This window comes from Rousettus aegyptiacus, unplaced genomic scaffold, assembly GCF_014176215.1.
Source record: "Rousettus aegyptiacus isolate mRouAeg1 unplaced genomic scaffold, mRouAeg1.p scaffold_m13_p_14, whole genome shotgun sequence".
Taxonomy (NCBI): Eukaryota; Metazoa; Chordata; class Mammalia; order Chiroptera; family Pteropodidae; genus Rousettus; species Rousettus aegyptiacus.
The window spans coordinates 33,135,548-33,160,929 of record NW_023416289.1 but is presented as its reverse complement, the minus strand read 5'-3'; the positions used below and the strand labels follow the sequence as shown (position 1 = coordinate 33,160,929).

Genomic DNA, 25,382 nt, shown 5'->3' with positions numbered 1-25,382 from the left:
GCCTCCAACACGCAAGCGCACTAGGTAGTTTCTAAGCCCGTGCTAAGCATCTGAAGGCAGTGAAGAACTGCACTTCCCAATGCTCTTAAGCAACGGAAGTGACTTAAGAGCAGACAGAGTTGGAGGGTTCGGTAAAAATGGCTGAATATTTAGCTTCGATATTCGGGACTGAGAAGGACAAGTGAGAACCGGCGCAGGGTGTAGACCCTCGCGGGGCCGGGGCCGGAGCACTTGGTTACTTGGTGGCTGGGTAGTGTGGTACGGTGTTTCTGGGGTGTCCGGCCTCCCCAGCCCTCGGTTCACCTCTATCTTTGCACCTCTTCCAGGGTTAACTGCTCTTTTTACTTTAAGATCGGGGCCTGCCGGCATGGGGACCGGTGCTCCCGGCTTCACAACAAACCGACTTTCAACCAGGTGAGATCCAGCATGGATCCTGGGGGGTTAACGTCTCCCAGCCGTTCCCTTCCTGTTGTCCATCATCACAAGGTCCCGCCTTTTCCGGATTTCTAAGGCCCACCCTATCCTCCAGCTTTTTTCTTGTCGGACTCCTGCAGGTTCCATCCCCAAACTTCAGGCGCTTCTCCCGGGAACTTGGCCACGGCCCCGTAGGTACAGAGTACAGACTACACCCCTGGGCTGTCCCTCACTTCTCGGTCCTCCCGCTCCTCTCTTCTGGTTTTGTCAGGAGTAAGCATCGCTGATGCACTCAAGATGCTTAGGCTTCTTTGGCGCAAGGTCCCATCCCCAACCTTTATACCCCGCCCCTTTGCACGTAGCCCCGCCCTCTGCGCTTAGGCCCCGCTACCTTTAATTCTATTCAGATCATGGTGCTGCTCAACCTGTACCGGAATCCACAGAACACTGCCCAAAACGCAGACGGATCGCACTGTGAGTGAGGGACGCATCCTGGGGACAGGGCGGACAGCCCTTAGCGGGCCACCCGCTGATTTTACCTTGCCCCCTCCTTCAGGTCACGTGAGCGACGTGGAGGTGCAAGAACACTATGATAACTTCTTTGAGGTGAGGGTTGGCAGGGGTGGGTTGAGTTTTCTGTGAGCCAGGAGCTCAGCAGATTTCCTCTTGGTCTTCCGCAGGAAGTGTTCATGGAACTGCAGGAGAAGTACGGGGAGATTGAAGAGATGAATGTATGCGACAACTTGCGATCACCTCGTGGGCAATGTCTATTTCAGGGCGATTGCTTTCCCCCCATTAGATCCCAGAGGTGGAGGCATTTCAAAATCGAATGGCCACCATTGAAGCCTCATAGCTTGAAGTCCATCACTAAATCCAGTCCAGCCCCAGAGCTGCTAACTAATACCCTGCAGATTTCTGAATTTGATTACTAAGACTGACCGACTTTCTCTTCAGTTTTGTGTTGAAGAGGATGCATAGCGGGCATTGGCTGAACTCCATAATCACTGGTTCAAAGGGCAGGCTGTTCATGCCGAGCTGTCTTGTCTCCTGTCACCGACTTTTGGGAGCCATGCTGTTGGCAGTATGAGATGGGGTATGGCATTTCAGGGGTACGATGGGCTCCTGGAGTCCCAGACTCCTGTGTATGTGCTGGGAAGGGGGGCTGTCAGTGATAATAGCCTCCTCCGTCCATCCATCTTTAACCCAGGGAATGTACCCATGGTGGCTTCTGCAACTTCATGCACCTGCGACCCATCTCCTGGAATCTCTGGCAGCAGCTCTTTGGGCAGGGACCCAGGCATAGGTACCTCAGGACCAGACTGCCTTAAGTCTGGAATTGAGTGGGTGTCTCCAGTGGGCAAGGGGTGCGTCCCCTATCCCTGCCTCCCTGAGATGAAAGTCAATAGGACCTAATAAAACTTTATGCCAGGTGCTCTCCTAAGACCTTTACTCATACCATAAGGCCCCTATACCCTGAGATGAACCTGATCCTATGCCCCAATAACAATGTCTCAAGCCTTTGGTGTCCTTAGAGTGGCACTGAACCCCATTGCAAGACTAACACCTAAGTCCCAACCCCTAAACTAGCCTGAATCCCAGATCCAAGGCCAGCTTAAATCTATAGTCCTGAAATCAGCTCCTGAGCGCCTATCCTGAAATCACCCCCCAGGAACTCGAATTACTTCACCTGTCCTGCCCCATGTCTCTAACCCTCCTCTCCCCACTCCTGTCCCCAGGTCACCCACAAGGTCCCATACCCGCCACCGTCCCCAAGAAAGAAAACGACGACGTTCCCCACACCACCGGCATGGTCGCTTCTGAGGTCTTGGCCATCTTGCCCTCCACTCTTGACAGGCACAGATGTTCCTGGCCAGGACTCCTTTTCAGAGCTCCTTTAATTTTCCAGGGCCATCTTCCCCAGCCTCTGGATCCTACTGCCCCTCCCCTAATAAAATTTCTGTATTGAGGATTTGTAGCTTGAGCCTAGCTGTGGGCTGGGGTTTCCTTCCACCCCCACATCCACTGACATAAAGGAAATAGGCTGCACTCTGATCAAAACCACAGGGAGGATCTTCAAACAGTAGACGAAATATCAGCAGACTCACTGCTCAATGCTTGAGGAACCCCCAAGTAAGACTGGTGGGGTGGGGGTGCCTTTGTGCTGGAAACTTCAGCATATTCATCTGCGACTTCTCAAGGGGACGACACCTGATTGTGGCAAGTTGGAGGATACCCAGTCTGGAGAAGACTGGGATTAAGAGCTAAGGTAAGGTCACTTGAAATTGAGTGTCTCCAGTGGGGAAGGGGTGCGTCCTCCATCCCTACCTCCCTGAGCTGGGAGTCAGTAGTACCTGATACTTAAACTATGCTAGGTGCTCTTCTAAGAGCTTTACTTCTGGTAACGCAGTAATGCTATAAAACAGGTGGGTTATCATCCTATTTTATGGATGGAACGTGGCGGGGGTGAGATATTAATCTACGGAGTATGGCTTTAGCCATCTTGAAGTCTTGTGGCCTCCGATAATGAGTGGGCCAGGAGCTGGGCTGGCAGCTAGGGGTAGATTCCCAGCTTCCTAGCTGCTTGGGGATCTTATACCCCCACGTCCACTGCTTCTCTCTTCTGCCCTGGCTTCTTGGGAAGTGGCAAAAGCGCTGTGGTCGGAAGTCCTGCGGTCACGGGCCCCTACCCTGTAAGCTCCTCCCAGATGGGGCCCCAGTGCCTCCTCTCTGCGGCGCTGCTCCTGGCCCAGGTGGAGCCTCGGGAAGCCTCCCAGCACTGTGGCCGCCTCGAGTACTGGAACCCTGACAACCTGTGCTGCGGTAGCTGCCTGCAGCGCTTCGGACCGCCCCGTTGCCCGGGTGAGGAGCTGGAACTGGCAGAGCTAGGGGGTTATAGGGAGCGGGGAAAGGACCAAAGTTTGGGGGCTCGCTTTGGGGTATGGGTGGTGAGCCTTAAGCAGATAAGGCAGGGATAGGGCTAAACCTGTGAAGAAGGGGATAGTGTGGGTTAGGTGAGGGCCGCGGTGAAGGTTTGTGGACTGTTAGGCGGCAGTGAGGAAAGGGTGAGCTGTGCGGATAAATCTGTGTGGAAGCGGGAGGGGCAAGAAGGGGGCGGGGCCTGTGGAGAGGTGGTTTCAAGTCCCACAGGGCTAATGTGAGGAGGGGAAGGATGGTGGGGTGGGCACGTCTGCTGATGGGTGGCAGAGAGCAAGGGGCGTGGCATGCTGGGATAGGACAAAGGGAAAAAGGGTGTCGCGAAAGAGGCGAAGCTTGGAGAGCAGCTGACACCCTGTCTCCCACTAGACTACGAGTTTTCGGAAAACTGCGGGCTCAATGACTTTGGCGATCACGTAATGTACCCCTTTCAAAAGTGTCCTCCTGGGCAGTGCAACCCTAACAGTGAGGAGCTATGTAGCCCTTGCGACGGTGGAGCCAGGCCCCCTACTGCTGCGGGAACCGGACAGCGCTGCCTACAGGTGCTAGTAGGGCTCCGAAGGCCCGGCCAAGGGGTGCAGTTGGGGCTGGAGTTGGGGCAGGGTCTGGACCAAAGGAGGTGTAGCCACGACGGCTAGGGTGGGGACATACAAGCAAGGTGACTGGTGGGGGTGGGGGGCAGGGACTAGACGAGGTGGGGCTGTGACCCCACGGAGGGCCATAAGGATCGAAGGTTTTGCCTGAGAGAGCAGGAGTGGGGCTTGCCTTCTGCTTAACTCCAACTCCCTATTTCCAGAAACCGGTCCCTCCCAAGGAGCCTTGCCCCTCGAAGCCTGAAACACTGAGCATCTCAACCTCCCAGGGGCCCAGCTCACTAGCAATTTCCAGTCCATTGCACACCATCCCGCGGCAGGCTTTGCCACCTTATGCCATACCCCTGGTGCTGTTTCTGCTCGTGACCTCAGCAGTGATCCTGCTCTCCCTGCAAAGGCTCTGCAACCGCAGGCGTTGGAATGCTGTCCACCTTTATCCTGGGTTGACTTGTGCTGATTCTAACACCCACACCTTTTTCTTGAACTCCTCTCCAGGCTCCCTGGAGGCATCAGAGGCAGGTGACTCAAGGAAGGTCTCTCTGCTTCCACTCTTGGGCAGGGGTTAGTCCTGGACACACTGAGGAGGGGGAAGGTGGCCTGGAAACCCACCCTTTCTCCTCACCCCCCTCTCTCTCTCCCGCCTAGAGTTACCAAATCTGGCATCGCAGCCCCTGTCTCGACTCTTGGATGAGCTGGAGGTGTTGGAGGAACTGATTGTGCTGCTGGATCCTGAGCCTGGGCCAGGTGGGGCAGTGGCCTGTGGTACCACTCGACACCTGGCTGCAAGATATGGACTGCCTGCTGCCTGGTCCACCTTTGCCTACTCACTGCGACCCAGTCGCTCACCTCTGCGAGCCCTGATTGAGATGGTGGTAGCAAGGGAACCCTCTGCCTCTCTGGGCCAGTTTGGCATACACTTAGCCCAGCTAGGGCGGGCAGATGCACTGCAGGTGCTGTCCAAGCTTGGCCCATCTGGGGCCTGCCTGGTCTAGTACTCAATAATTAAGTTTTTCTTGAAATAGGTGCCTGCTGTTTTTTGGCCTCATTAAGGGGCTCTCTTGAAATACTGGGCCAGGACCCAACAGACATCTTCATTCCCCTCTTCTGGAAAATGGCCCATTCCATCAAACACGTAAGACTAGATATGGGAGAGCTGACCTCAGGGGCCTCTAGGCAACCAGGGTTCCCTCTTGAGAAGTACTCCTGCTATCCCTGTGAGAGCTGATCCACAGGGACCCACCCAGCTATGGTCTAACTTAGACTATGTAGAACATTTATTGCTCTGAAGCCTTAACAGACCTCACAATTTACTTCTAATTCTGAATGATGGCCTCTCACCTGCCTGTTGAGGCTGAAAGGCTTTCTTGGCTCAGGATGGGTGTGGGGCACAGTGAAACAGGAGCTCCTACCTGGCCCCAGCACCATATGAACTGGAAGATCACTTCTCCAAACATTGACAGACTTTATTGTGGGGGGTTCCCACTTAGGATCCCACCCTCTTAAATAAAAAAGTGCATAGAAAAGAAGGGATTTAGAAACCTTTGTACAATATCTACATCCTGGGACCCCAGGGCAGTAAGGGGGCGATTGCTGGGTGGGCTGGAGGGGTGGAGGCAGGGCCCTTGCCATCTGCATGCCCACATCCACCCTGAACATGATGGTGGGGGTGAGATGCTCTGGGAGGGACTAGGGAGCCTCCAGACCAGGGGCAAGATGGCAGCGGGGGATATAGTGGGCAGCCACAACTTCAGTTAAGGAACCGACGGCAGCGCTTGGCGCCACAGTTGCAGGGAAGCTTGTTGCTGGCATCCTCAATGGGGAACTTGTAGTCATAGGTGAGCTCCTCACCACGCAGGATGCGGCGCAAGGCAAAGATGACGATGTGCTTCTGGCCCTCCACGTGGATGACTCGAGAGAAGCAGTTGGGCTCACACGAGTGGTTGATGAAGCGGGCAGCGTTGCCATGCATCGTGGCATCCACCACGTCAAAGTCATCCATGCGGAACATGTAGCACCCAATGCCCTACAGGGACAAGGTGGGAGCAGTCAGGTGCTGTGTTCCCATGGGCAGGCCCTTCTTCGCCCACCTCGTTCCCATGACCTGGCGGAGCCCACCTTCCCATCGTAGAACTTCTCTCGCTTGTCAGTCAGCACAGAGCGAATGACAATACCAGAGTACTCAATGACCATCTCGCCGGCATCGATGTTGCGCTTACAGAACAGGCCCCGCCCATGGATGGCAGATCTGCAGGGTAGGATGGGCAAGGGGAGCTCAGGGGGCAGGGGGACAGAACCAAGGCAGCACCACACCAGGGCACCTGTCATCCACCCAAGGGGCATCCTCCCCCCAACCCCACTAACCTGTAGACACCCACAGCCTCTTTGGATGTCTTCTTGAGGTGGCGGAAGCGCATGGCCATGGGCAGCTCCAGGCTAGTGGCACGTCTGGAGCGGGGGACAACAGTGTCACACAGACTGATAGCCAGGAATGACCTCCTCTGCCCCGATCTCTCTCTTTAGGATCCTTCCAGACCACCCCCGTACCCTGGCCTGCCCTCCATACCTGGTTGACCTGAGCTGCACCTCATCTTCTTCTTCATCACAGGTGGCTCCCTCAGGGAGTACCCGGTGCTGGGAGGCCAGGAAGTTGAACATGTCAAAGGTGCACTTCCTGCAGGTGGGAGGGAAGAAAGGAGGGAGGTTCATAACCAGTCTTTTGAGATGTTACCCACCGATTTTCGGCTAGGCTTCCTGTTGGCAGAGCAGGAAGAATACCACTGTTATTGAAGACGTGGTGAAAGGGGAATGAATGGGGTTCATTCTTCTGATATAAAGAAATAATTCCTGGTGTGGCCTAGTGTGTTCTCCCCAGGCCCCAGTTTTCAATTTGTACAGACTTAATTCCTGCCCTCGAGAACTCCCAAAGGGTTCCTCTAATTCAAGCATCACACCCCAGACCTCTCACCGGAGATAGACCTCGGCGCGGGCCGCCCCATGGGGATTCAGGGGTGGCTCTTCCTGGCCCTCTCCCTGCTGGTGGTAGCGGAACTTATAGTGCTGGCAGCGCTGGGCTCCGGGCAGCTGCTCTGCCAGGAAGATGACTGCATCATGGTGGATGCCCAGGAGCCTTGCCCCACTCATTCCTGGGGAGTCAAAGGGGAGGACACACAAGTCATGTCAGAGGCCCATCATGCTCCGGGGGAGTCATTTCAGCTCCCAGGGCCCCTGTGGACACTCCACTTACCACTGAAGGAGAGATGTCGGAGCCGGGCATGCCCTCGTGCCTCTTGCACCTTCTCAATCAGAGTTCTCCACGCCCCTGAGGAGAGGGCAGAGCCAGAGCAGAGTCAGGATGGTACTTTTGGGACACCTTCCCTCCCTGTCACCACTACTCCTGACTCACCCTCCAAGCTCTCTGCCTCCACGCTGAACCCATCCTCACTGCTGATCTCGAAGCGCAGATGTGGGCCAGCCCGTTTGGGGGCCTGGTTCTCTTTATCCTCTGGGGATGGAGGCTCCTCCTCAGAGCTTGAAGCCTCACCTGGTCCCAAGGAGCAGGTCAGAGTAGGTGAAGATCACCCCTCCTAGAGTCAAAATCCCGTGGTTCCCCACCACCCTCCCTCCTTCCCTGGGCACAAGCAAGACACTGGGTCTGAAGGCCTCCCCCTGCTCTAACTGCTCAGTGAACTCTTATAGATTAGACATACTTTTTTTTAAAGGGTCTGCAGTCCCTTTTCTGCAGGACTTCTTGGCTAGATGAGCAGTTCCACGGAGGCTTGGAATGTTTTGGCTCAGCAGGACACACTATGGCTCACTCAAACCCAGTCTGCCATAAATGCCTATCTACCCCTCATTCTTCTATCTCACACAAAATTAAAAATACTGGAGAATTATATTCTGCATGTGTATATTTACATGCAGTATATTTTCTGTAAATATCACAAATATATTATTGCATAGACCCGTACTCACAATCAAATACGTGTACATTATGAGCATATCTCAGGGTTAAAGATTTAAAGAGAGCAGGCAGGACTCACTAATGTAGGAAATGTAGATGTGGGATACAGACGAGGTGTCAAGGACAACTCTGAAATGCGGGGCCTGAACTGGAAGGGTAACACTGCCACTGACAGAGACAGTGAGGGCGGGGAAAAAAACGAATTTGGGGTAAAGGTCGAGAGCTCAGTCTGGGACATGCAAAGTCTGAAAGTCCTCTTAGAAAAATTCCCCTGGCAACTTGCTGGTGGCGATGACCAACAGGCACCAGGATAAAGCAGTGTTGCTAGCAATTTGGGGACCATCAGAATTAGGGGATTTAAGGCTATGAAGTTACATTAGAGCACCTGGGACATGCCAAAGTTGACAAGTTGGGGCAAACAGAAGGCATAACCAGAGGTGAAGAAAGGGGTGGGGTTCTAGAAGCCAGAAAAGGAAGTCCTTCAAAGATGAGAGGGCTTAGAGCACCAAATGCAGGATGTGAACTGAGAACTGCCCACTGTGCTTGGGGTAAATTTGAGCTGAGCACACTTTAGGAGAAGCAGGCCTCACATGGCCACCCTTTCTCCCCACATCACTTCTCCTGGCCAACCTGCCCACGTGCCCACGTGCCCTCTCAGCCCTAAGCACGACTAAACCTGACTCTTGCTGTGTGATTCATAGCATCTATAGGCCTCAGTGCTCTTGGGTCCACCTCTGACAACTTCTTTCACCTCTTCTTAGCCCCGTCCATCCTCACCTTCGTTTTGTTCCCCTAACATATCATGCTGACTACAGGGGCCTCACCCAGGCACTCTCTCATTTCCTTCTTCCTCACGGTGCTCATTCTAAAGTGAAGTGCACTTGCTAATCTACATGGCTACCAAATGTGATATGCCCCTAAAGGTAGGCAGGGACCTGTTATGTCACTGCCAGGTCCCCATGCCCTCTCTGACCCTATAAGCAGTCTTTCAGTTTTCAGTTAAGCAGTCTCAGTCTCCCTCACTCCACTTCCATGCTCAGCACCTGCACTCTACATGAGAAAATCCACATTATCGGCAAAGGATTGGGGCCACTAGAAATTCTAAGCCTCAGGTTGTTTGATTACCTGCTTACTTGGCTGTAGTCCTCTCTCTCTCCTTCCCTGACCTATAGAGCACTACCCTTCCAGCTTCACTGAGTCTGCCAGCCAAACTACTGTTAAATGCCCCTATCCTGTATACCAATGTCTCTGCAGGTACACCTAACCTCACCGTTCATCTCAACCTGACTGCCATGCCTCCTCTCACCTCTTCCATCTACGAGCCTCCTTTGCCCTCATCCTTGGCTTTGCTGCCTCAGGCCTCACACCAGACCCCTCTAAGCTTCTGGCCCAACTCCTCTTCCCAGACTCAGCTGAGCTCTTTGGCAAAGTGCCTGGGTATTGTTGTGGTTTCCTCATCAGACACTGTCTTTGATTCTGGACTCTGACCCATCATTCTCTCCACCCTGTGCCACCTGTCCACATGGTACATCAACCCTAGACCCCATATGCCTACAGCCCTTTGTGGCAGTTGGGACTGGTGACTACTCCCTTCCCTGAGCCTCTGGGACACCTCTCCTCTGACCTCCTTCCTACTGTTCCTGTCTCTCCTCTGGGTCCTAGGTAGGCCCCATCTTAACTGATGGTTTCCAGAACTTCAAGTTCAGCTTTATTAGGTACTTAACCTTCTAACCCTGGCAGACTAGGCTCTGACGTGCTCCCTGAGGCTCCTGAACATGCTCAACAAGGCACTTTGAGAGGCCCTTTCATATGGAGCTGAAACTTTCTATCTCTGTTTCTGCCACAGGCCATAAGCTCCCTGAGGGTGTCTCTATAACTCTAACACCCAGCCTCGGGCCTGTACTTTTTGAAGTGGACCAATTTGCCACGATATTTATCAGTCACTCAGCTGAGCAAACACATGGAAGGAGACAATGAGAGGGAAAGGATGGTCCTTACCTGAGTAGTGGTGCCACTGGGACTCAAGCAGCAGGTCGGGGGTACCATCGGGAGCCTGGGGAGGACCACCTTCTGGAAGTGGCAGCAGAGGAGACCGGTCCTGGAGGAGCCTGTGAGGAGAGACCTGTCAGAAGGGGGCAAGGACAGAGATCCCAGAGCCTCCAAGAAGGGGAATGGCCACTCACCTCGGGGTTTCCTCCTCAGTGGGCTCCTTAGGATCATCCAGGTCGAGAACTCCACGCACTGTGGGCGTTTTCATCCTCACTCGGCTAAATCTGGTGGTGGGGGTCAGGGGGACACCACAAGAAGCCTCAGCTGCCTTCTCCTGCCCAACTCGCTGGCCCGCCTCCACAGCCTCAGCATAGTCACTCACCCGCTGCCACTAAGCCCTGGACCCTGGGGGGTATCTTCCAAGGCCTCTCCATCTTCCTCCAGCCGGGGAGTCTTGCTCGGGGGAGGTGCTGGTGGGGAACGGCCAGAGAAGGTGGACACCCTCTTGACACGAATGGCCTGGCGAGGTGGGCTGGAGGGCCCACTGCTCAATACCAGCGTCAGTGGAGGGGGGGGGCGGGGGTGGAGCAGGGCGGACCACCCCTACCACTGGTAGCACACCTAGCAGAGGTCCTGGGGGCAGAGTCCAGGAAGTGGGGGCTGTGGGGGGGATAGGAGGGGGCAGAGGCGGCTGCTTCACTGGAGGGGAGACAGGCTCCCCCTCCCCAGCCATCTTCACAAACACTTGTCCCAGCTTGTTGACAAGAATGATTTTAGATGTGGCAGGTTTGGGAGGCTCAGGGGCAGGGCCCAGGCTCAATACTCGAACCCCTGGAGCCCCAGGGAGCCAGGCAAACGTCCGAGTGGTGTCAGCGGGGCTGGGGGGCAGGCCCTGGGGAGGCTGGCTGCCATTGGCCACAGGAGGTGCTGGGGGGAGTGGCTCCTCTCTGGGCCCAGTACCCCCTTCCCCAGGCCCCCCTAGGTTCTTCAACACGAAATCCACAATTTCTGATGGCAAGTCCTCAGGAGGTCGGGCCCTGTCCCCTGCAGTCCCAATGACCCCAGCCCGGCCTGCTCCTGGCCCTGAAGGAGTCCCCTGGCCCCGAGGCTGCTGAACTGCCTCGGCCTCGCTGTCTGTGCCGTCATCCACTCCGTCCAGCTGTTCGATGCGGGGGGCTCCAGAGAGAGTGCCAGGGGCCAGGGCAGGGCCAGACACCACAGTCACAGGGAAGTGGACGTAGCGGGGGGTAGGGCTGGCCTCTTCCTCTGAACTGTCCCCTGGGCCCCCATGGCTGCTCCCCACTGCCCCTGCGGCCACAATCTCTTCCTGAAAGGGCTCAGTCCCCAGCAGGCTGGCCGCAAAGTCCAGGTCAGCAGCACTCAGTCCTGATACCACCTCCATGTCCTCAAAATCTGGGCCCAGGTCTTCAGGGGGTGGTGGAGATGGGGCAGGGCCAGGGGGAGCCAGCTCCCCTGAGGTAGGTGTGAGGGCTCTAACAACTGAGGTAGGAGGGGGCACCCTGAGCTGAGGGGAGGTTCTGAGAGGGGGAGAGGCCCGCCGTGATGGTGGCAGCCTGGTAGCCAGGGGGCTGGGACGACGGGAGCGTCTGGGGGGAGCTGGGAAGTCCAGGTCTCCCACTGTAGGGATGTGGTGGGTCAGAGAAGATGGACTTCCTGTGGGGGGAAGGGTCATTGTCAGCCAGGTGCTCCTGCCTCTCCTGCCCCACCCTTCCCCTGGATACTCCCAGGTACTCACCAGGGGAGGGCAGGGGTCCGAAGGAGACACCCCCCAAGGGCCTTCGGGATGGTGAATAGTTGGGCACTTTGATTCGAGCCCCTGAGAAGGAGCGGGGGGCCAGAGGAGGGGCACTGCTTGGATCCAGCCGAAGAGTGGGGTCCAGGTTCTGGACGGGTGAGTGGTGCTCAGGAGCTCCAGGAATAAGGGTATCTGCATCTAGTGGGGCCTCCACATGATCTGGGGGCTCTAAAGAGTCAAGAGAATGGCATCAGGAGTGGCAGGGGCTCTTTGTCAAAGCCTCTCCTTACACGTCATCCCTTCTTTGGAGCCAACTGAGTCTTCTCCTGTTCCCAACTCGGTCACAACTGGCACTGGTTCCTAGTCAACACCCATGCCCCCAAACACCTCTGTGGCTTCTGCAAAAACTCCACATGCACCTGGGTCAGGGTTCCTTTGTGACTGTTCCTCACCCATCCTTTGCTATCTCCCCAATTCCTGGGTGCATACTGTTCTGATTCAGGCCCTACATGCTACAAGGGGCACTGCCCTCTCTCCAGTAAGGCCAGTCCTACCACGTTCTTACCTGCTCTGCACATCCCTGCCACATCAAACATATCCGCCCCATCCAGGCACTTGCGGCTCCCCATTACCTGGCTCCACCCAACCAGTGCAAACTGATATCTCCCGCCTCCTCCCTTGTTTCCAGCCAGGATGGCTACACCCTCCTCTCTATTTCATGTCAGGTTCCAACCTAGAGCAAACTCCTTACCTGTAAACAATCCTAATCTATTCCTCCTCCCATTCCTCCCCCAAAGGCCTCTCCCTTTACCAGTCTTCAAGTCCATTTTTTGCTCTGTGCCTACCAGCCCTCAGCTACATCCCTCAATGCCAACATGGCTGTGAAATGCCAGTTTGGGAATTGAGCAGATCACGTTAGAATCCTGTCTTTACCATGTTACAGTGGAGAGCAACTACCCTTTTGAATTTCAGCATAGCAGAGCTTGTACCTCCTCAGAGAGCTGTAGGGAGCATTACGTGAATACATAGCCCCAAGTAAGGTGGCCCTAAAAGCTCCTTACGTTTGTACAGATGTTGTCACTCCCCTAAAGAAGGCGCATGGTGTTCTCCCCTAACTTCCTGTGAAATGCTGAGCACAGTCCCCAGCACGTAATGCACAGCTGTTATCTGTTATTGCCATTACAACAAATGAAATAATGGTAAACATCCTGGAGTTTCTTTAGGGAGGAGGAGAATACGGGTTGGTGGGTAACTGCTTGGGGAGGGTGACATTAAGGGAAAAAAATGAGATACTTCCAAGGCTGTACCTGTGGAAGGGGAGGGGCTGTGCACAATGGTCTGGTTCTCCTCCGCTGCCTCCAGGTGAACAGGCTCTTCCCTTGGCCCCCATGGCCGATACTCAAGAATTCGGCACCGATACCAGCAGCGCCGCCGAGCATCCACCGTGCTCCAGTACAGACGGGAACACCTGTTGGGTGGGCATGTGGGGCAAGAGAGTCAGGACAACTTGGGAAATGGGATCCAGTTTTGGAGTCCCAAACCCTATTAATTCCCCCTGGGCTGCTCACTGGTAGCCAATGGGAAAGAGCCGTCCCTCGCAGTCCGAGAGATCAGACAGAGTACCCAAGGAGTCAATTCGGATGGAGCCTACAGAGCAGAGGAGAGGTCAGGAGGGTGGGGCCAAGAAGGGTCAGAAAGAGCACAGTAGAGCAAGCAGCTTACCGATGAGCACATTGATGGCATCAGGTTCGAGCCCCGTCAAGAACTTTCTCTTGAAGTTGATGCCTTCAAAGTCCACATAGACTCGGCGGAGAACATCAAAACCATCAGGGGTCACGATCTCCTGGGATGTGGGTGGTAAATGGGATTGTTGGGTTGGTAAGGATGAGAGAGATGTGAGGGAAAGCTCTGTAGGCAAGGACTAGAAAGTCAGGGGCTTGGCTACAGAACTTGGGGAGAACAAATAGACACTGAGAGGCAGCAAGGGCCACACCTGAGGGGTGCAAGGGTCCCTGAGTGGAAAGGGATAAGAAAGCAGTGGGGAGCTGTCTGCCCCACAGTAATGGCCCACCTTGCCATCCAGTAGGTCTGTGTGTTTCTGACAGAAAACTTTCTTGTCATCCTGGAAGATGCAGTAGCTGGCCCGGGCACACATGAAGTGGAAGTTACTGAGGCAGGAGGAAAGGCAGCAGCCCACCGTGGCTCCAGGCTTTAGGCAGAGCTCACAGCGCTGCGGGTGGAAGGGTCTGCTGAGGGGAGAAGCCAGTGACCGGGGCCAGGGCCTGACGCTCAGCATCACTGTCCTTGAGATTGTGCTTGGACCCATCTAGCCCAGCACTTCACACAGCAAAGGCACTCACCAAACATAATATCTCTCCTAGATGCATCCAGGATTGGGTTCACACCAAAATTATTTCAGCTTTTATTTTAATCAGTGTTGCAATAGAAAGAAAAATAACAACAGCTAACACTCACTGAGCAGCATTTACCATCTCTTACATGATTCTAATGTGGAACCTATATATTTAATCCTCACATCTGCCCCCTGTGGTAGATACTTCTATTGTCTTACTTTCTGACAGCAAACTTCTTGAGACGTTCTATAGTACCTGTCCCAGGTCCCACACTGATGAGGGGAATTTCTAACCCAGGCAACACCTCATCTCACGGGGACACAGTAAAAGCTAAATGCCATACTGTATGGCAAGCATTCAGCACAGGTTCAAACAACAGGTCTTCTAACCTTTAACCTCTTGGGTCAGAGTGCACAAACAGGAACAAAGCCACTACCTCTCCTGCATCAGAGTCCTGGGACAACCCTAAAAGGTACCTGGATCAGAAGTGAAAGGACATGCTGGGGCAGAGACTGTGAAACAAGAGCTGTCTGCACTGAAGTAGGGGCCCGACCCGAGACCCCAAGGGCTGCCCACCTCTCCAGGCCCATGACCTCACCATCTGCCTCCCCCGAGCCACAGCAGCATGGACATTCTTGAGAGAACCATCGTTTTCCTCAAACACTTCGGCTGACCAAATGGCACAGTTGACATGTGTCCACTCATTCTGCCCGATGTATAGGAGACGCCCCGCCTCCTGGGGGTAGAGAAATGACATGAAAATAGGTCCCAGGGACCAGGCCCCACAGCCTGGGGCTTCACACAGTAGTCCTCACCTTAGAGTCAGCATCCCCATATTTGAGGCAGAGAGCACACTGACGGGGGTCCTCCAGGTGTGAGAAAGCAACTGGATCCTTGCCCTGCAAAGCTGTAAGGAGTATAGAAAAGGAGATCCAAGAATTAGAACCAAGAATTAGATCCACCAATTCCAGAACTCTGGCTTCCAGCACCCACTACCCAGTACCTGCTGACGGGTCCCCTGGAGGCTGTCCCGATTCTGGGGCCTCTGGTTCCTGCTGCCTCCACTGAGCATAGACATGGTCCAGGGATGGGGGCAACACAGCATTGGGAAGGACTCCGCTGTAGATAGGTAGGGTCAGCATCTAAGGGTGGCTGGACTGGGGCTCCCCTGCAATCTCAGCCTAAACATGCCATGACACCCTATGCCCTCTCTCTATGTGGCATTTCTCTCAGCAGGGCTGGTGCTAAGCCTGACCCCACAGCATGCCACACTCTCTCATGCCATCTTTGGCACAGGAAATGATGTTCCCCATGCCTAGAGTACTCTTCCTCCACATCTCAGCTCTGTGTTATCTCTTTTTGGAAGTCGTAGGCCCTAGGCTCCAGCAGGCACCTCCCTGGCCTTTCTCATCATCACCCTGACCATCTGGGTCATCAGTGTCAGCCCAATCTCCCAAACACGGCTTGCTCATTGCTGTCCCCAATACTGCTTTGCATGAAGGAGAAACAAAGTGAGAGTCAATTCCACAATCTGTGTCTTTGCTGGTCTACACCCAATGAGGACTCTCATCCTGGTCCCACCACTCTCTAGACTCTAACACTGCCCTTCGTCTACCCTCAGCCCAGTTTGACTCTGGATTCCCAGGTTCCCTTAGCCTTTGCCCTCACTCCCTGGTTCCCCTCTTGTTACCCAGCCTTGCTCACTTTGGCAGCCGGGTACTCCGTCGCCAGTACTTGGGGTCATGGGCGTCGAACCAGCCGAATGTAGACTCTAGCAGCTAGGGAGTAACAGGATGAGAAAAAGTGGCTTCCCCAGGAGAGCTGGTAGGGACAGGGTCTGAAGAACCCCCTCTCTCCTCCCCAGTACCTCTCGAGCCACCCTAAGGCATTCCCCACAGAACTCACCTTCAGTAGGAGCCCCTTCATCTGGCCTCCAGCCCGGCGCTCTGAGGTTTCTCCTTCTTCTGAGTGCCTCATCAGGATTCCCACCACATCCTCCATGAAGCTGTGCTGTAAGGGGGCTTGTCAAGACCCAAGCCCTGCCTCAACCCCAGCCCTCTCTTCCTGGCACCCACCTGTTCCTCTTAGAGTCCCACTCACCACGGACTTGTAGTGGCCTGCCTCAAAGCGCTGACTCACAGCTTGCAGATCACAGGGCCCTGGGTGCACCTGCTTTCCATCCTGCCCACACTGCAAAGAGGGGACGTCAGTAGCGCTAGTGTTAGGCCTGACCCCACCTCATCCTGCTGCCCAAACCCTCCAGACCTGGGTGCAGAGCAGGAGTGGGCCCACCACCTTGGAACTCAACAGGCCCTGGAGCACCTGGCGCAAGCCCCCCTGTAGGGCCCCACTCAGGGCCTCTCGCCAGCGGGGGTGTGTAGCCCCAGCACACGGTCCACAGGTGTACAACACTGAGTCTGGCAGCCCCGAAAGGATCTCATAGTCCTCATCTAGAACAGCCAGGCAAGAAAGGAAAAAAAGGTGTGGATGGATGTGAGAGCTCTCAGCAGCCCCTAGACTGCCAAGGACATTTAGCCTACCTGTCCTCTGAGGTGGGGGTAGGAGGTCACACTCCAATACTCCACCCACTCACCTGAGAGCCCCTCACACTTGGCGTGCACCCAGTGGTCACACTGTGCACACTGCATCATCTTGCTTTCATAGTCATTGTCTTCATAGCAGCGTGTGCAGATTGGGCAGTAGTTTCCTAAAGGAAGAAGGAAGGAGAGGGCAAGTCAGAGAGGCTGGGGCCACTACCTGGCCCTCAGAGACTCTGTCGTAAAGGTGTGTGGGTGGGGCGGGGGGGGGGGGTGGAGGTGCCATCCCTTGACTGCTACGTGGGCTGCCTATATTTTGCCCCATCTTGGGTACCTACCATTCCCAAAAAGCTGGATAAGGCTAAGGCCTCTTTTCTAACCCTGCAGCCCTGATCCCTTACAAGGATAGGGTTTTACTAAATATGCTGCCTGAACAAATGAGGAAAGCCCAGATTTTCAAAGTGCTCAGTGAAGACAGGGGGTTCCAGGAAGCAGCTCAGCAACCATCACAAGGGTGAGGTCCCAGGCCCTCCACTTCCGTTGCCCTCAGAGAAGCTGTGTCCCCCTACCCTCTATTTTACATAGTGAATACTCTTCTATAGGAGTAACCTGAACAGAAGAAAATGTTCCGTGTCTAAAAGAGGGTAGAAAGCCACTAGAAAAGAACATCTGTCCTAACTGCTTGTGTAGGAGCCTGGCCCACTCCCCAGTGGACCCCCAGGGCCCAGGACCCCTGCCAGGTCCCCACCTTTCTCATAGAGCTGGGTGCACCTGGGGCAGAGGCTGTAATCTCCAGACCATTCGACGTCCCAGTTCTTGCCTGGAGTCGCCCCACAGCTTTTACAGCGCACGCAGGCTGAGCAGATCTGGGGGGTGGGGCAGGGTGATGTTAGGGGTAGAGCCAGAAACCATGCTAAAGCAATGTGAGGGGAGGGTGGGCAAAGAGGAGTGGGCAGTAGGTAGGAGACAGATAAACAGGAGACAGATAAGCAGGAGAAGAGAAGTAGAACGGGAGAGGAATAAAGTGGGGAGACTGGCGATGGGGAGATTGGGAGGAGTGGAAGTTAGGCTAGAGGAGGGGATTCTGAGCCTGGGACTACGGAATCCATGAGCCTTTGAAAACATTACATGCAAATTCTACAAATAAACCTTGATTACGTGAAACTCTCCAAGACAAAATGTTACTGCTATCGAACTCTCAAAAGGATCTCCAACCTTCCTCTCCTCATGAGAGTCCTAGGTTGGAGCAAGGCTGGGGGTGGTGGCAGCATTAATTATAACTCCAAAGCAAGGGGTGTGGGCCTCATCTCTTACCCAGTGGCGCCGTTTGCGTGTGGCCCGGGTTGGGTAGCTGGGCCCCAGGCAGGCTGGGTGGTAAGCATGGCGGCAGCGCTCACACTCTAGGAGATGCTATTGGATGTTGAAGAAAGACAGCAATGGCAGGACCTACTGCCACAGGAATACCCTCCTCCTCTATGTCTCCACCCACTCCCATGGCTCCTGTGCCCAAACCTTGGATCCCCTGCCTTTGCGCCCACAGACGTGGCAGAACTTGCAGCGTCGGCAGCACCAGGTGTCATGATGTTGGGGCAAGGGCCGCTCAGCTTCCTCCAGGCAGAATGGGTGGAAAGGGTCACAGCAGACTTGGCAGAATACCAGCTAAGGGTAGAAAAGTGAACAATGGGCACAGTGTGAGGCCAGGAGGCCAGGACATGAGATCCTGCTGAGAGGGCCCAAGAAATCAGGCAGTTAAGACCTAATGGACATGTGGAGGGGCTGTGAAAAAAGGCGGGATCCAACCTCATGCAGGCCTTTGCTGGCACATAGCAAGCACACCATAGGTGGCCCCCCCGGCACAGAGGTGAGCACACTCAGGCCTCCCATCAGCCACACGTTCTCCAGGTCACAATCCTCCTGAGGGAGAAGACGACACATGATCAGAGAGCAGTCAGGAAGACAAATCGGATCCATCCTTAAAGCTCTGGCTTCTCATACACGATCAGTAAGTTTCTTCTAGTCACAGTCCCAGCCACCCTTTCCCTCCATGCCATACCTTAAAATCTACACGGACTCGATGCACACCATCAGGAGACTTCTGTTTTCCAGTCCAGCCATTTGGAAAAGAAGCAAACGGGCCAGGGGCCAAAGCATCCTAGGGAGGGATGGTGGTGGTCAGAAAGCTTCCCTTCTCGCTGCCCTCTACCCCAGCCTGTCCAACCCTGTCTTTTGTCCAGATCTTTTGTTTTCCAGAAGGACAGGCCTGTCTTCTGGTGTGGACACACCATGACACTGAGGTGAACCTGTTACCCTGACTTGCCAGGAAGCTCCTGGAGGGTGGGAGCCATGCCTTCCACAGGGCTCAGGGTTCTTGGTGTGGGGCCGTGCTGACCTTGTCCAGGCGCCTTCGGGCCTTGAGCTGCAACACAGGCTGCAGGGTGGGTTTGCGGGGCCGGCTCTGCTCCTCAGATTCTGGCACTGGCAGCTCTAGGCAGGACGCGTAAGCGGTGAGGTTCCTCTCTTCCCTGCCCCTCTGTCCCTCCTCTACAACTCCCGAGTGTTACCTGGATCCCCAGACCTTCTTTAACCAAGGTCTGCTAGGGTGACTCTTAGGCTTCGTTCCATAAGCTACTACATACATTGCACACCACTTCCCACCATCCACCTGAGACTACCTGCACTAAGATTTCTCCATCACACTGACAGAATCCTGGATCAGAGCCCCGTCCCTTCCACAAAGAATACGCAGGATTGACTAAGAGAGAAAGCAATAAGCAATTCGCACCATTCTCTCGGGGGGTCCGACGTCGGGGAGCAGGAGGACCCCCAGGCTCCGAGTCATCCGAGTCCTCGAAGATATCATAGGAGGGTCGCTGTTTGACGCAGCGCCGGGCGGACTTGCGCTGCAGTAGGAGGGAGTCCTGCTCCTCGGGCCCTGGGGGGGCCACCACCTCCTCCCGGGGACCCCCAGCTCCCGCCCCCCGGCGTGGGCCTGGAGGACCAGGGGAGGCCTCAGGAGATTCATCGGAATCCCAGGGCAACAGCGTCTTCACTATCGTCCGGCCTGTGGGAACAGGGGACTTAGTAGGATCTGAGCTCAGCCAGGGACATGGGACACTGGGATGGAGAAAAACCAGAAAGAAGTGGGACAGAAAAGAACAAGCATGGGAGAGATACAAAAGCACATTATGGAAAAGCAGACAAAGGTGGTGGACTGCAAATATAAAGGGAGAAGAACAAAGAAAACACGGGTTCCTCCACACCACAAGTCTAGAAAAAGCTGTATAAAGAAATGCTCCTCAAAACTTGTTACCTTTTTTAGCCAGCCGTTCCATCTTCCGAGCCTCTATCTTGTCACACTTCCGGTATCTGGGGAGGGGAGCAGCACGTCACCAGGGTAGGGGACTGGTGGTCTGGGGGAAGAGAGGAAGCTCTCCACAAGGATGCCAATCCCACTTCTCTTGTGGGGCAGGTGGCCTGGGTGACAGACACCATGGGTAGAAATGGGGGCTGCATCCCAACTACTCACACACAGCACTGCTTCTTGGTGTTAGGGCCCCCAAACTTAGGCTTGTCCAGGCAGTTGACACAGGAGCCACAATCCTGTACACGCAGGCAGCCCCGACAGTGTCCACATCGTGCCATCCGCATCTTCTTGCCATGATGGGAGGGCAGTGGGCGCCGAGGTGTAGGGGCCAGAGGCCCTCCAGACCCTGCAGGCTCTGAGTCTCCCCCAGGCCCTGCTGACTCCACCTTTCCCCGCTGTGACCGTGATGGGACACTCTCAGTCTCAGATGCTGACGATGTATCTAGAGCAGCAGAGAGAAGGGGATGGAGCCACAAAGCCACCAGGCCTTCTACCTTATCTCCTTGTTCTCTCCTAGACCTCATTCGATTGGCCCTCTGGCCACCACTTTCCTACAGTTCTCAGGTTCCACATGCCCCCAAACTCACCTTGTCTAAGACCTAGCACCTGCCACCTAGCCCCAAGCACCCAACTTGGCTCACACTCGCCTAGGCTCCTGGTGCATTTGCTTGCTTGCCCCAGACTTGACACAGCTGTCAAATCTCCCCACAACACACCCGCCCTACCCTCTGTGGCAAGGTCCTGCCGATCCCGGAGGGGGAGAGCACTCAGGCGGGGGACATCTTCAGGAACCATGGCCCGGGCCTGACCCAGGGCCACAGCAGCATGACGGCAGACGTGTTTGATTCGGGGACCTTGCACAGGGGACTCAGGGCCCTGGGGCAAGAGAAACCAGGAATAAAAGCTGTGCTCCTGCAACCAGCCTTCTTCAAAGGGCCCTCTTCCCACTCCATACCGATGGTCTCTCTCTCTTAGTTTCCACCGACTCATCTTCAGACTTGATGGAAACTCTATCTGAGACCTGCTTGAGAGTCCCTGTGACCTCCTCCAACTGCCCTCCAGGGCTTGGCTGCTGCAGGAATAACAAACAGGGTCAGAGATTGGAAAGTGAGGAAAGATGGGGTCAGGGAAGGAACACAGGAAGTTGGGGGAAGAGATGGACTGGCTGAGGGTTCCCTGCAATGCTAAACAGTGTCTAGGGAGGCAGGAGGTTAAGGGATTACAGGGAATTAAGGCTGGATGACTAGGTGCCGGGCCTGGCCAAAGTACCATGCTTACCGGCATCAAAGATGCCACCTTCTGCTGCTGCTGCTGGTCAATCTTGAATAGCTGCACCTTGGCTCTCTTGAGAAGACTGAACATTTTCTCCTCTACACCAGACAGTGGTAAGGAACTCAGGCCCGCAATCCGAGCTTTTTCCACTGGTGGTGGTTGCTGTGGTTGCGGTTGTAACTGTGGCTGCAGTGGTGGTAGTGCCTGAGGCAGCAGCTGAGTTTGCAAGGCCTGTAGGGACTGCTGTAGCTGAGCCTGAGGTTGCTGCCCATTGCTTGGAGCTGGAGCCCCAGTGGGGGGCACCTCGGCCTTAACTGGGGTGGCGACCACAGGGGCAAATCGAGGCAGGCTGAGATGGTTGGTGCGGCCCACTGCCCGTGGCTCAGGCTCAGCTGGAGATTCATCAGCAGGAGGAGGCTCTGGCTCAGGGGCTTCGGGGGCTCCAAGAGGAGGAGTAGTAAGCACCGATTCATAGATCTTCAGGTGGGCTTCACTTGGGGTAAACTGAGGGGCCCGAAGGAGCAGGGGCCTCCGAGATGGAGTGACAGGGGCAGGGGGTGGGGGTGGGGCTGGCGGAGGAGCAGGGGGAGGTGGGGGCAGTTCCCGGGTCAGTGAGGTCCAGCGAAATGTGGGTTCCCTTAGGATGGACCTTCTCTTTTCAGGGAGCGGGACTGGGATAGATAGGGGCGTTGGGGCACATGGTGGAGAGGGGGCTGGTGCTGGTTCCTGGGGGATGAGTGGGGAGACGGCAACGGGAGGCCGCAGAGTAGATGAGACCTCCACCTTTAGAGGTTTGGGGGGGTCTTCATCCATAAATCGCCGGGGTGTCTTGATGACACGGGAAGAACGGGCACTCACCACAGGCATAATAAACTGCCGGATATTCTTCAGGAAGGTGGTGCTTTTGGGGGCCACAGTGGGGCTGTCTTCCAGAGGGCCTCCTGCGGTAGTGCTGGGGGTTGGAGTGGGAGGAGAGGTGCCCTCTGGCCCTGCCCGAGCAGCTTCCCGCTCTGCTCGTTGGCTGGGAGTCAGGGGAGGCCGGCCCCGCTTCCTCGAACATGTTGCTGGGACCACAGGAGGAGGGGATTCTTCCTGCTCCTCTGGAGCAGGAGGAGGGGGAGGGGATGGTGGGGGTGGAGGGGTCACTGAAGGTGGTGGAGGGCAAAGTGGGGATGGAGGAGATGTTGAGGGGGATGGGAGGGATGGGAGGGATGGGGGAGGTGGAAGGGCTGGAGGAGTCAGAGATGGTGAGGGCAACTTTGCTTCTTCCTTTTCCTCAGCTAGCATCATCTCTTTCTCAGCTACAGCTCTCTCTTCCTTCTCTCCCCCCTCCTCATCTTTCTCTTCTTCTTTCACCTCCTCTCCCTCCTCCTTCAACTTCTGTTCCTTGCTCCAGCAAGGGCCCTCTCCCTGTCCAGGTCCAACTCTTCCTTGAGGGGCATCCTGGCAGCTTTCCTCATGTTGATCTTGACCCTGACCTGATTCAAGTCCCAAGGACAATTGTTCCATCTTCACTTTTTTGGCCTTTGAAACAAACTTGATCACGAGGGGGAGCCCGCCACGGCCTCGACCCCTGCCTCCACGGCCTCCTCGCCCAGACTGTCCTCCACGCTTGGGGGTCCCAGGTCCTGGGCCAGGCCCCTCCTTGCACTTCCAGCTGCCAGTTCGGTGTTTTACTGGAACCACAGGAGGTGGGGGCTCAGGTTTGGGGATTGTCACAGCTGCTTCTGCCACCATTACTGCTTGTTGCTTCTTCCTGCAGGGGCCTGCTGGCCGTCCTGGGGGCCGCCCTCGAGACCGACGAGGGGTGGAGGGCTCACATGCCCGGTTCCGGGGGGTTGGGGGTGCCTGGGCCCGCCGGAGAAGTTCAGTCAGTGCCTGCACCATTCGTTCTGTACCCTCCTCACCCCGTTTCCGGGCAGGAGTCTTTGGGGGGGTAGGAGCCACATCTCCTAGGCGAGGAGGCAGAAGGGGGGTCATCTTATGCTTGCGGCCCCGACCTCGGGGGGCTCGACCTAAAAGGAGAATAGGTGTGGGGAGATGGGTCAAGTCAACCCTGTGGACTGAGGAAAACGTTTCAGGAGGGCCAGGACTAAGTCTTACTTGTCTGTTTCCCCCACAGCCCGGCCTAACTTAGGCTGTGAACACAGAAAACACTCAGTCACTGATGGAGACTGGAACAGGGAAGGACTGACACAAAGAGCAAGAATAACATTGCTGTAATGCTATAGAGTTTCCCCATTACTTACCTCGCTGGGACCGGAGCGCAGAGCGCAGGGAACTGGGGGCCACATCTTCATCTGAATGAAAACCCTGAAACTCCTGATTTAGGGGACCAGGGGTGGAGGGGAGAAAGAACAGTCAGTGCCAAAACCTTTGTTCCACCTGAGACTAAGGTATCGAGGACAATCCCCAGTTTCCTCCTTAATGTACCCCTCCCTATTTACAAAAGAACTAAAGAGGCTAGAAGGTGACGAGAGTAGAAAACAGGGTCTCTCCCTAGGGATGGAAACACAGGGTATTTTGAACTCCCATCTCCTGTGCCAGACCACACTGGCACTGCCATCCTTTCGCTGGCCCAGAAGGAAAGAGCACAAGGTCTTCTTAGGCCAAAGAGGTGCAACCCTCAGGTTCCCTCATATCCAACTGAGAAAAATGTAGGATTACCATTTACACCCTCATAAACCATAGTCTCTTCCTGAATGAAAAAAGGAATAGGACCATCCGAGTGTGGTGTCTGTGTGCATCAAATGCTCTATCACAATGGTTTATCAAATGGTTTATCACCTCACTCAGATAAACTGTCCTAAGTAATACAATCCACACCTTCTTGTCTTTTCTGAAGCTGGGGGATAAATTCTGAGCTGAACTCTGACCTGCCCAGTCTCAGCCTTCATTCCATTTCTTTTCAACCTGTGCCCCTAAGAGGAAGCCCTCCATCATTCTACCCTCTCTCTGCTTTAGGTCAGAAGAGGAAACGGGGCACTGGTGAAACCTGGGCTGTGTCAGAAGTTATGAAGCTGGGCGGGGCGGATTACAGGTAAGATCCAGAGAAACCTAACCAGGGTCCACTAAAGCCACGCTGCTGCTGCTGCTGTCAACCACCACTGGTTGGGCATGCAGTCCCCATAGCCTCCTCGCCCAAACCTCTACTGCTTTAGCTTTGCCAACTACCAAGAAGGATCAGCCCAGGACGCTTCAGCAGGACCTGCCTCGGGCCCAAGTTCCCAGGTGCAGGTTGGGTTTTTCTATCCACTTGCAGAGGTCCCTTCTACCGACAGTTCCGTACAGCCTACCTCTTCCCAAGACTATTTCCAGGGCCCTTTCCCTCCGCAGGGGCCCTAAACACGCCGCTTCCCCACGTCATTCCTCGGGACCACCCAGACCCCTGGAAGCCCCCAGCCTCCGCCCCGCCAGGCGCCGGGGACGCCTCGGACTGCCTCACCTCATCGTCGGATTCCCCGTCACTGCTCTCCTCCTCGGGCACGCAGCCACGGTTCGGGCCCCAACCCCGGCCTCGGCCCCGACCCCGCTGAACGCGCGGGCCAGCCCACAGGCGGCGGAGACGGCGCAGGCCCCGGCGGAGCCCCAGCAAACGGAGCAGGGCCGTGTCCTCCCCGGGCTCGGCTCCGCCCGGCCCCGCCGTGCCGCCACCGCGCCGCAGAGCTACCCGCACTCTCTCGGCCCCACTGCCCCGTCCGCCGCGGCCCCCGCCCCCGCCGGAGCCCCGCGGCCGGCCCGGGAAGCGGCCCCGCGCGGAGCCAGGCCCCGGGCAACTGCCGCCGCCCGCCGCCGCCGCCATCTTGGCACCGTGAGAGGGGCCGGGGAGGCAGGGGGAGGGGCGGCCCGTGCGCAGGACGGGGGGAGGGGAGGGAAGTGAGGGGCGGGGCGGCTGCGGCTTACGACAACAAGGAGCGCCGCCGCGAAGCTGGCGGGAGCTGGGGGCTGGGCGGGCCACGCGCGGGGTATCACGGGAACGGGAGTCCGAAGCCGGTCGGCCGTCACCTTACACCGCGCCTAAAGAGCGCAGTTCCCGCGTCGCGGCGGGAGAGGGGTGAGGCGCAGGGGCCTCAGGGAAATGTAGTCCAGGCGCCTCGCTCCTTCCGACGGGAGTGGGAGAGCCTAGAAAGAAAGCTAACTCCCGGGCCTCCCGAAGGTGTGGTTCTCGCTCCAGACTCCTCCCATCATTCTTGTGTAGGCTAGCGGAC

The 25,382-nt window shown here is 55.9% G+C and overlaps 3 protein-coding genes across 11 annotated transcripts; 2 read left to right on the top strand and 1 right to left on the bottom strand.

Annotated features, from left to right (window-relative positions):
- The first annotated feature begins 30 nt into the window (after positions 1 to 30).
- Positions 31 to 2,383, top strand: LOC107497628 (U2 small nuclear RNA auxiliary factor 1 like 4). Of its 7 annotated transcripts, XR_004954395.1 has the most exons (9): positions 31 to 181; positions 327 to 414; positions 555 to 605; positions 822 to 888; positions 971 to 1,020; positions 1,095 to 1,145; positions 1,369 to 1,507; positions 1,622 to 1,717; positions 2,151 to 2,281. XR_004954395.1 is itself a non-coding variant. In XM_036232226.1 (7 exons), exons 1-7 carry the CDS (start codon positions 138 to 140, stop codon positions 2,378 to 2,380), a joined length of 597 nt encoding a protein of 198 aa, XP_036088119.1. In that variant the 5' UTR covers positions 31 to 137; the 3' UTR covers positions 2,381 to 2,383. The 7 variants fall into 7 exon arrangements, 5 of the variants coding, with proteins under 5 accessions (XP_036088119.1, XP_036088117.1, XP_036088122.1 ...); XR_004954394.1 differs by lacking the exon at positions 1,622 to 1,717 and having other exon boundaries at positions 1,095 to 1,507; positions 2,151 to 2,263; XM_036232226.1 differs by lacking the exons at positions 1,369 to 1,507; positions 1,622 to 1,717 and having other exon boundaries at positions 971 to 990; positions 1,095 to 1,191; positions 2,151 to 2,383.
- Positions 2,384 to 2,390: 7 nt separating this feature from the next.
- On the top strand, positions 2,391 to 5,467 carry IGFLR1 (IGF like family receptor 1). 3 transcript variants are annotated; one of them, XM_036232205.1, is made up of 5 exons: positions 2,391 to 2,680; positions 3,056 to 3,273; positions 3,718 to 3,890; positions 4,145 to 4,502; positions 4,587 to 5,467. In XM_036232205.1, exons 2-5 carry the CDS (start codon positions 3,120 to 3,122, stop codon positions 4,931 to 4,933), a joined length of 1,032 nt encoding a protein of 343 aa, XP_036088098.1. In that variant the 5' UTR covers positions 2,391 to 2,680; positions 3,056 to 3,119; the 3' UTR covers positions 4,934 to 5,467. The 3 variants fall into 3 exon arrangements, with proteins under 3 accessions (XP_036088098.1, XP_036088097.1, XP_036088099.1); XM_036232204.1 differs by having other exon boundaries at positions 2,391 to 3,273; XM_036232206.1 differs by having other exon boundaries at positions 2,395 to 3,273; positions 4,145 to 4,460.
- On the bottom strand, positions 5,387 to 24,976 carry KMT2B (lysine methyltransferase 2B). Its single transcript, XM_016119650.2, is given in 38 exon segments — positions 5,387 to 5,964; positions 6,057 to 6,186; positions 6,303 to 6,386; positions 6,505 to 6,612; positions 6,907 to 7,084; positions 7,186 to 7,260; positions 7,345 to 7,482; positions 9,901 to 10,010; positions 10,086 to 10,175; positions 10,274 to 10,467; positions 10,469 to 11,565; positions 11,648 to 11,875; positions 12,955 to 13,115; positions 13,216 to 13,294; positions 13,370 to 13,490; positions 13,719 to 13,877; positions 14,600 to 14,737; positions 14,817 to 14,908; positions 15,005 to 15,120; positions 15,706 to 15,779; positions 15,907 to 16,011; positions 16,102 to 16,191; positions 16,267 to 16,451; positions 16,595 to 16,708; positions 17,287 to 17,404; positions 17,853 to 17,948; positions 18,051 to 18,197; positions 18,339 to 18,452; positions 18,592 to 18,690; positions 18,928 to 19,022; positions 19,321 to 19,599; positions 19,849 to 19,904; positions 20,065 to 20,344; positions 20,628 to 20,778; positions 20,858 to 20,971; positions 21,181 to 23,189; positions 23,424 to 23,496; positions 24,620 to 24,976. Coding segments are annotated over 38 exon segments (8,130 nt in total). The 3' UTR covers positions 5,387 to 5,688.
- Between the last annotated feature and the right edge of the window lie 406 nt (positions 24,977 to 25,382).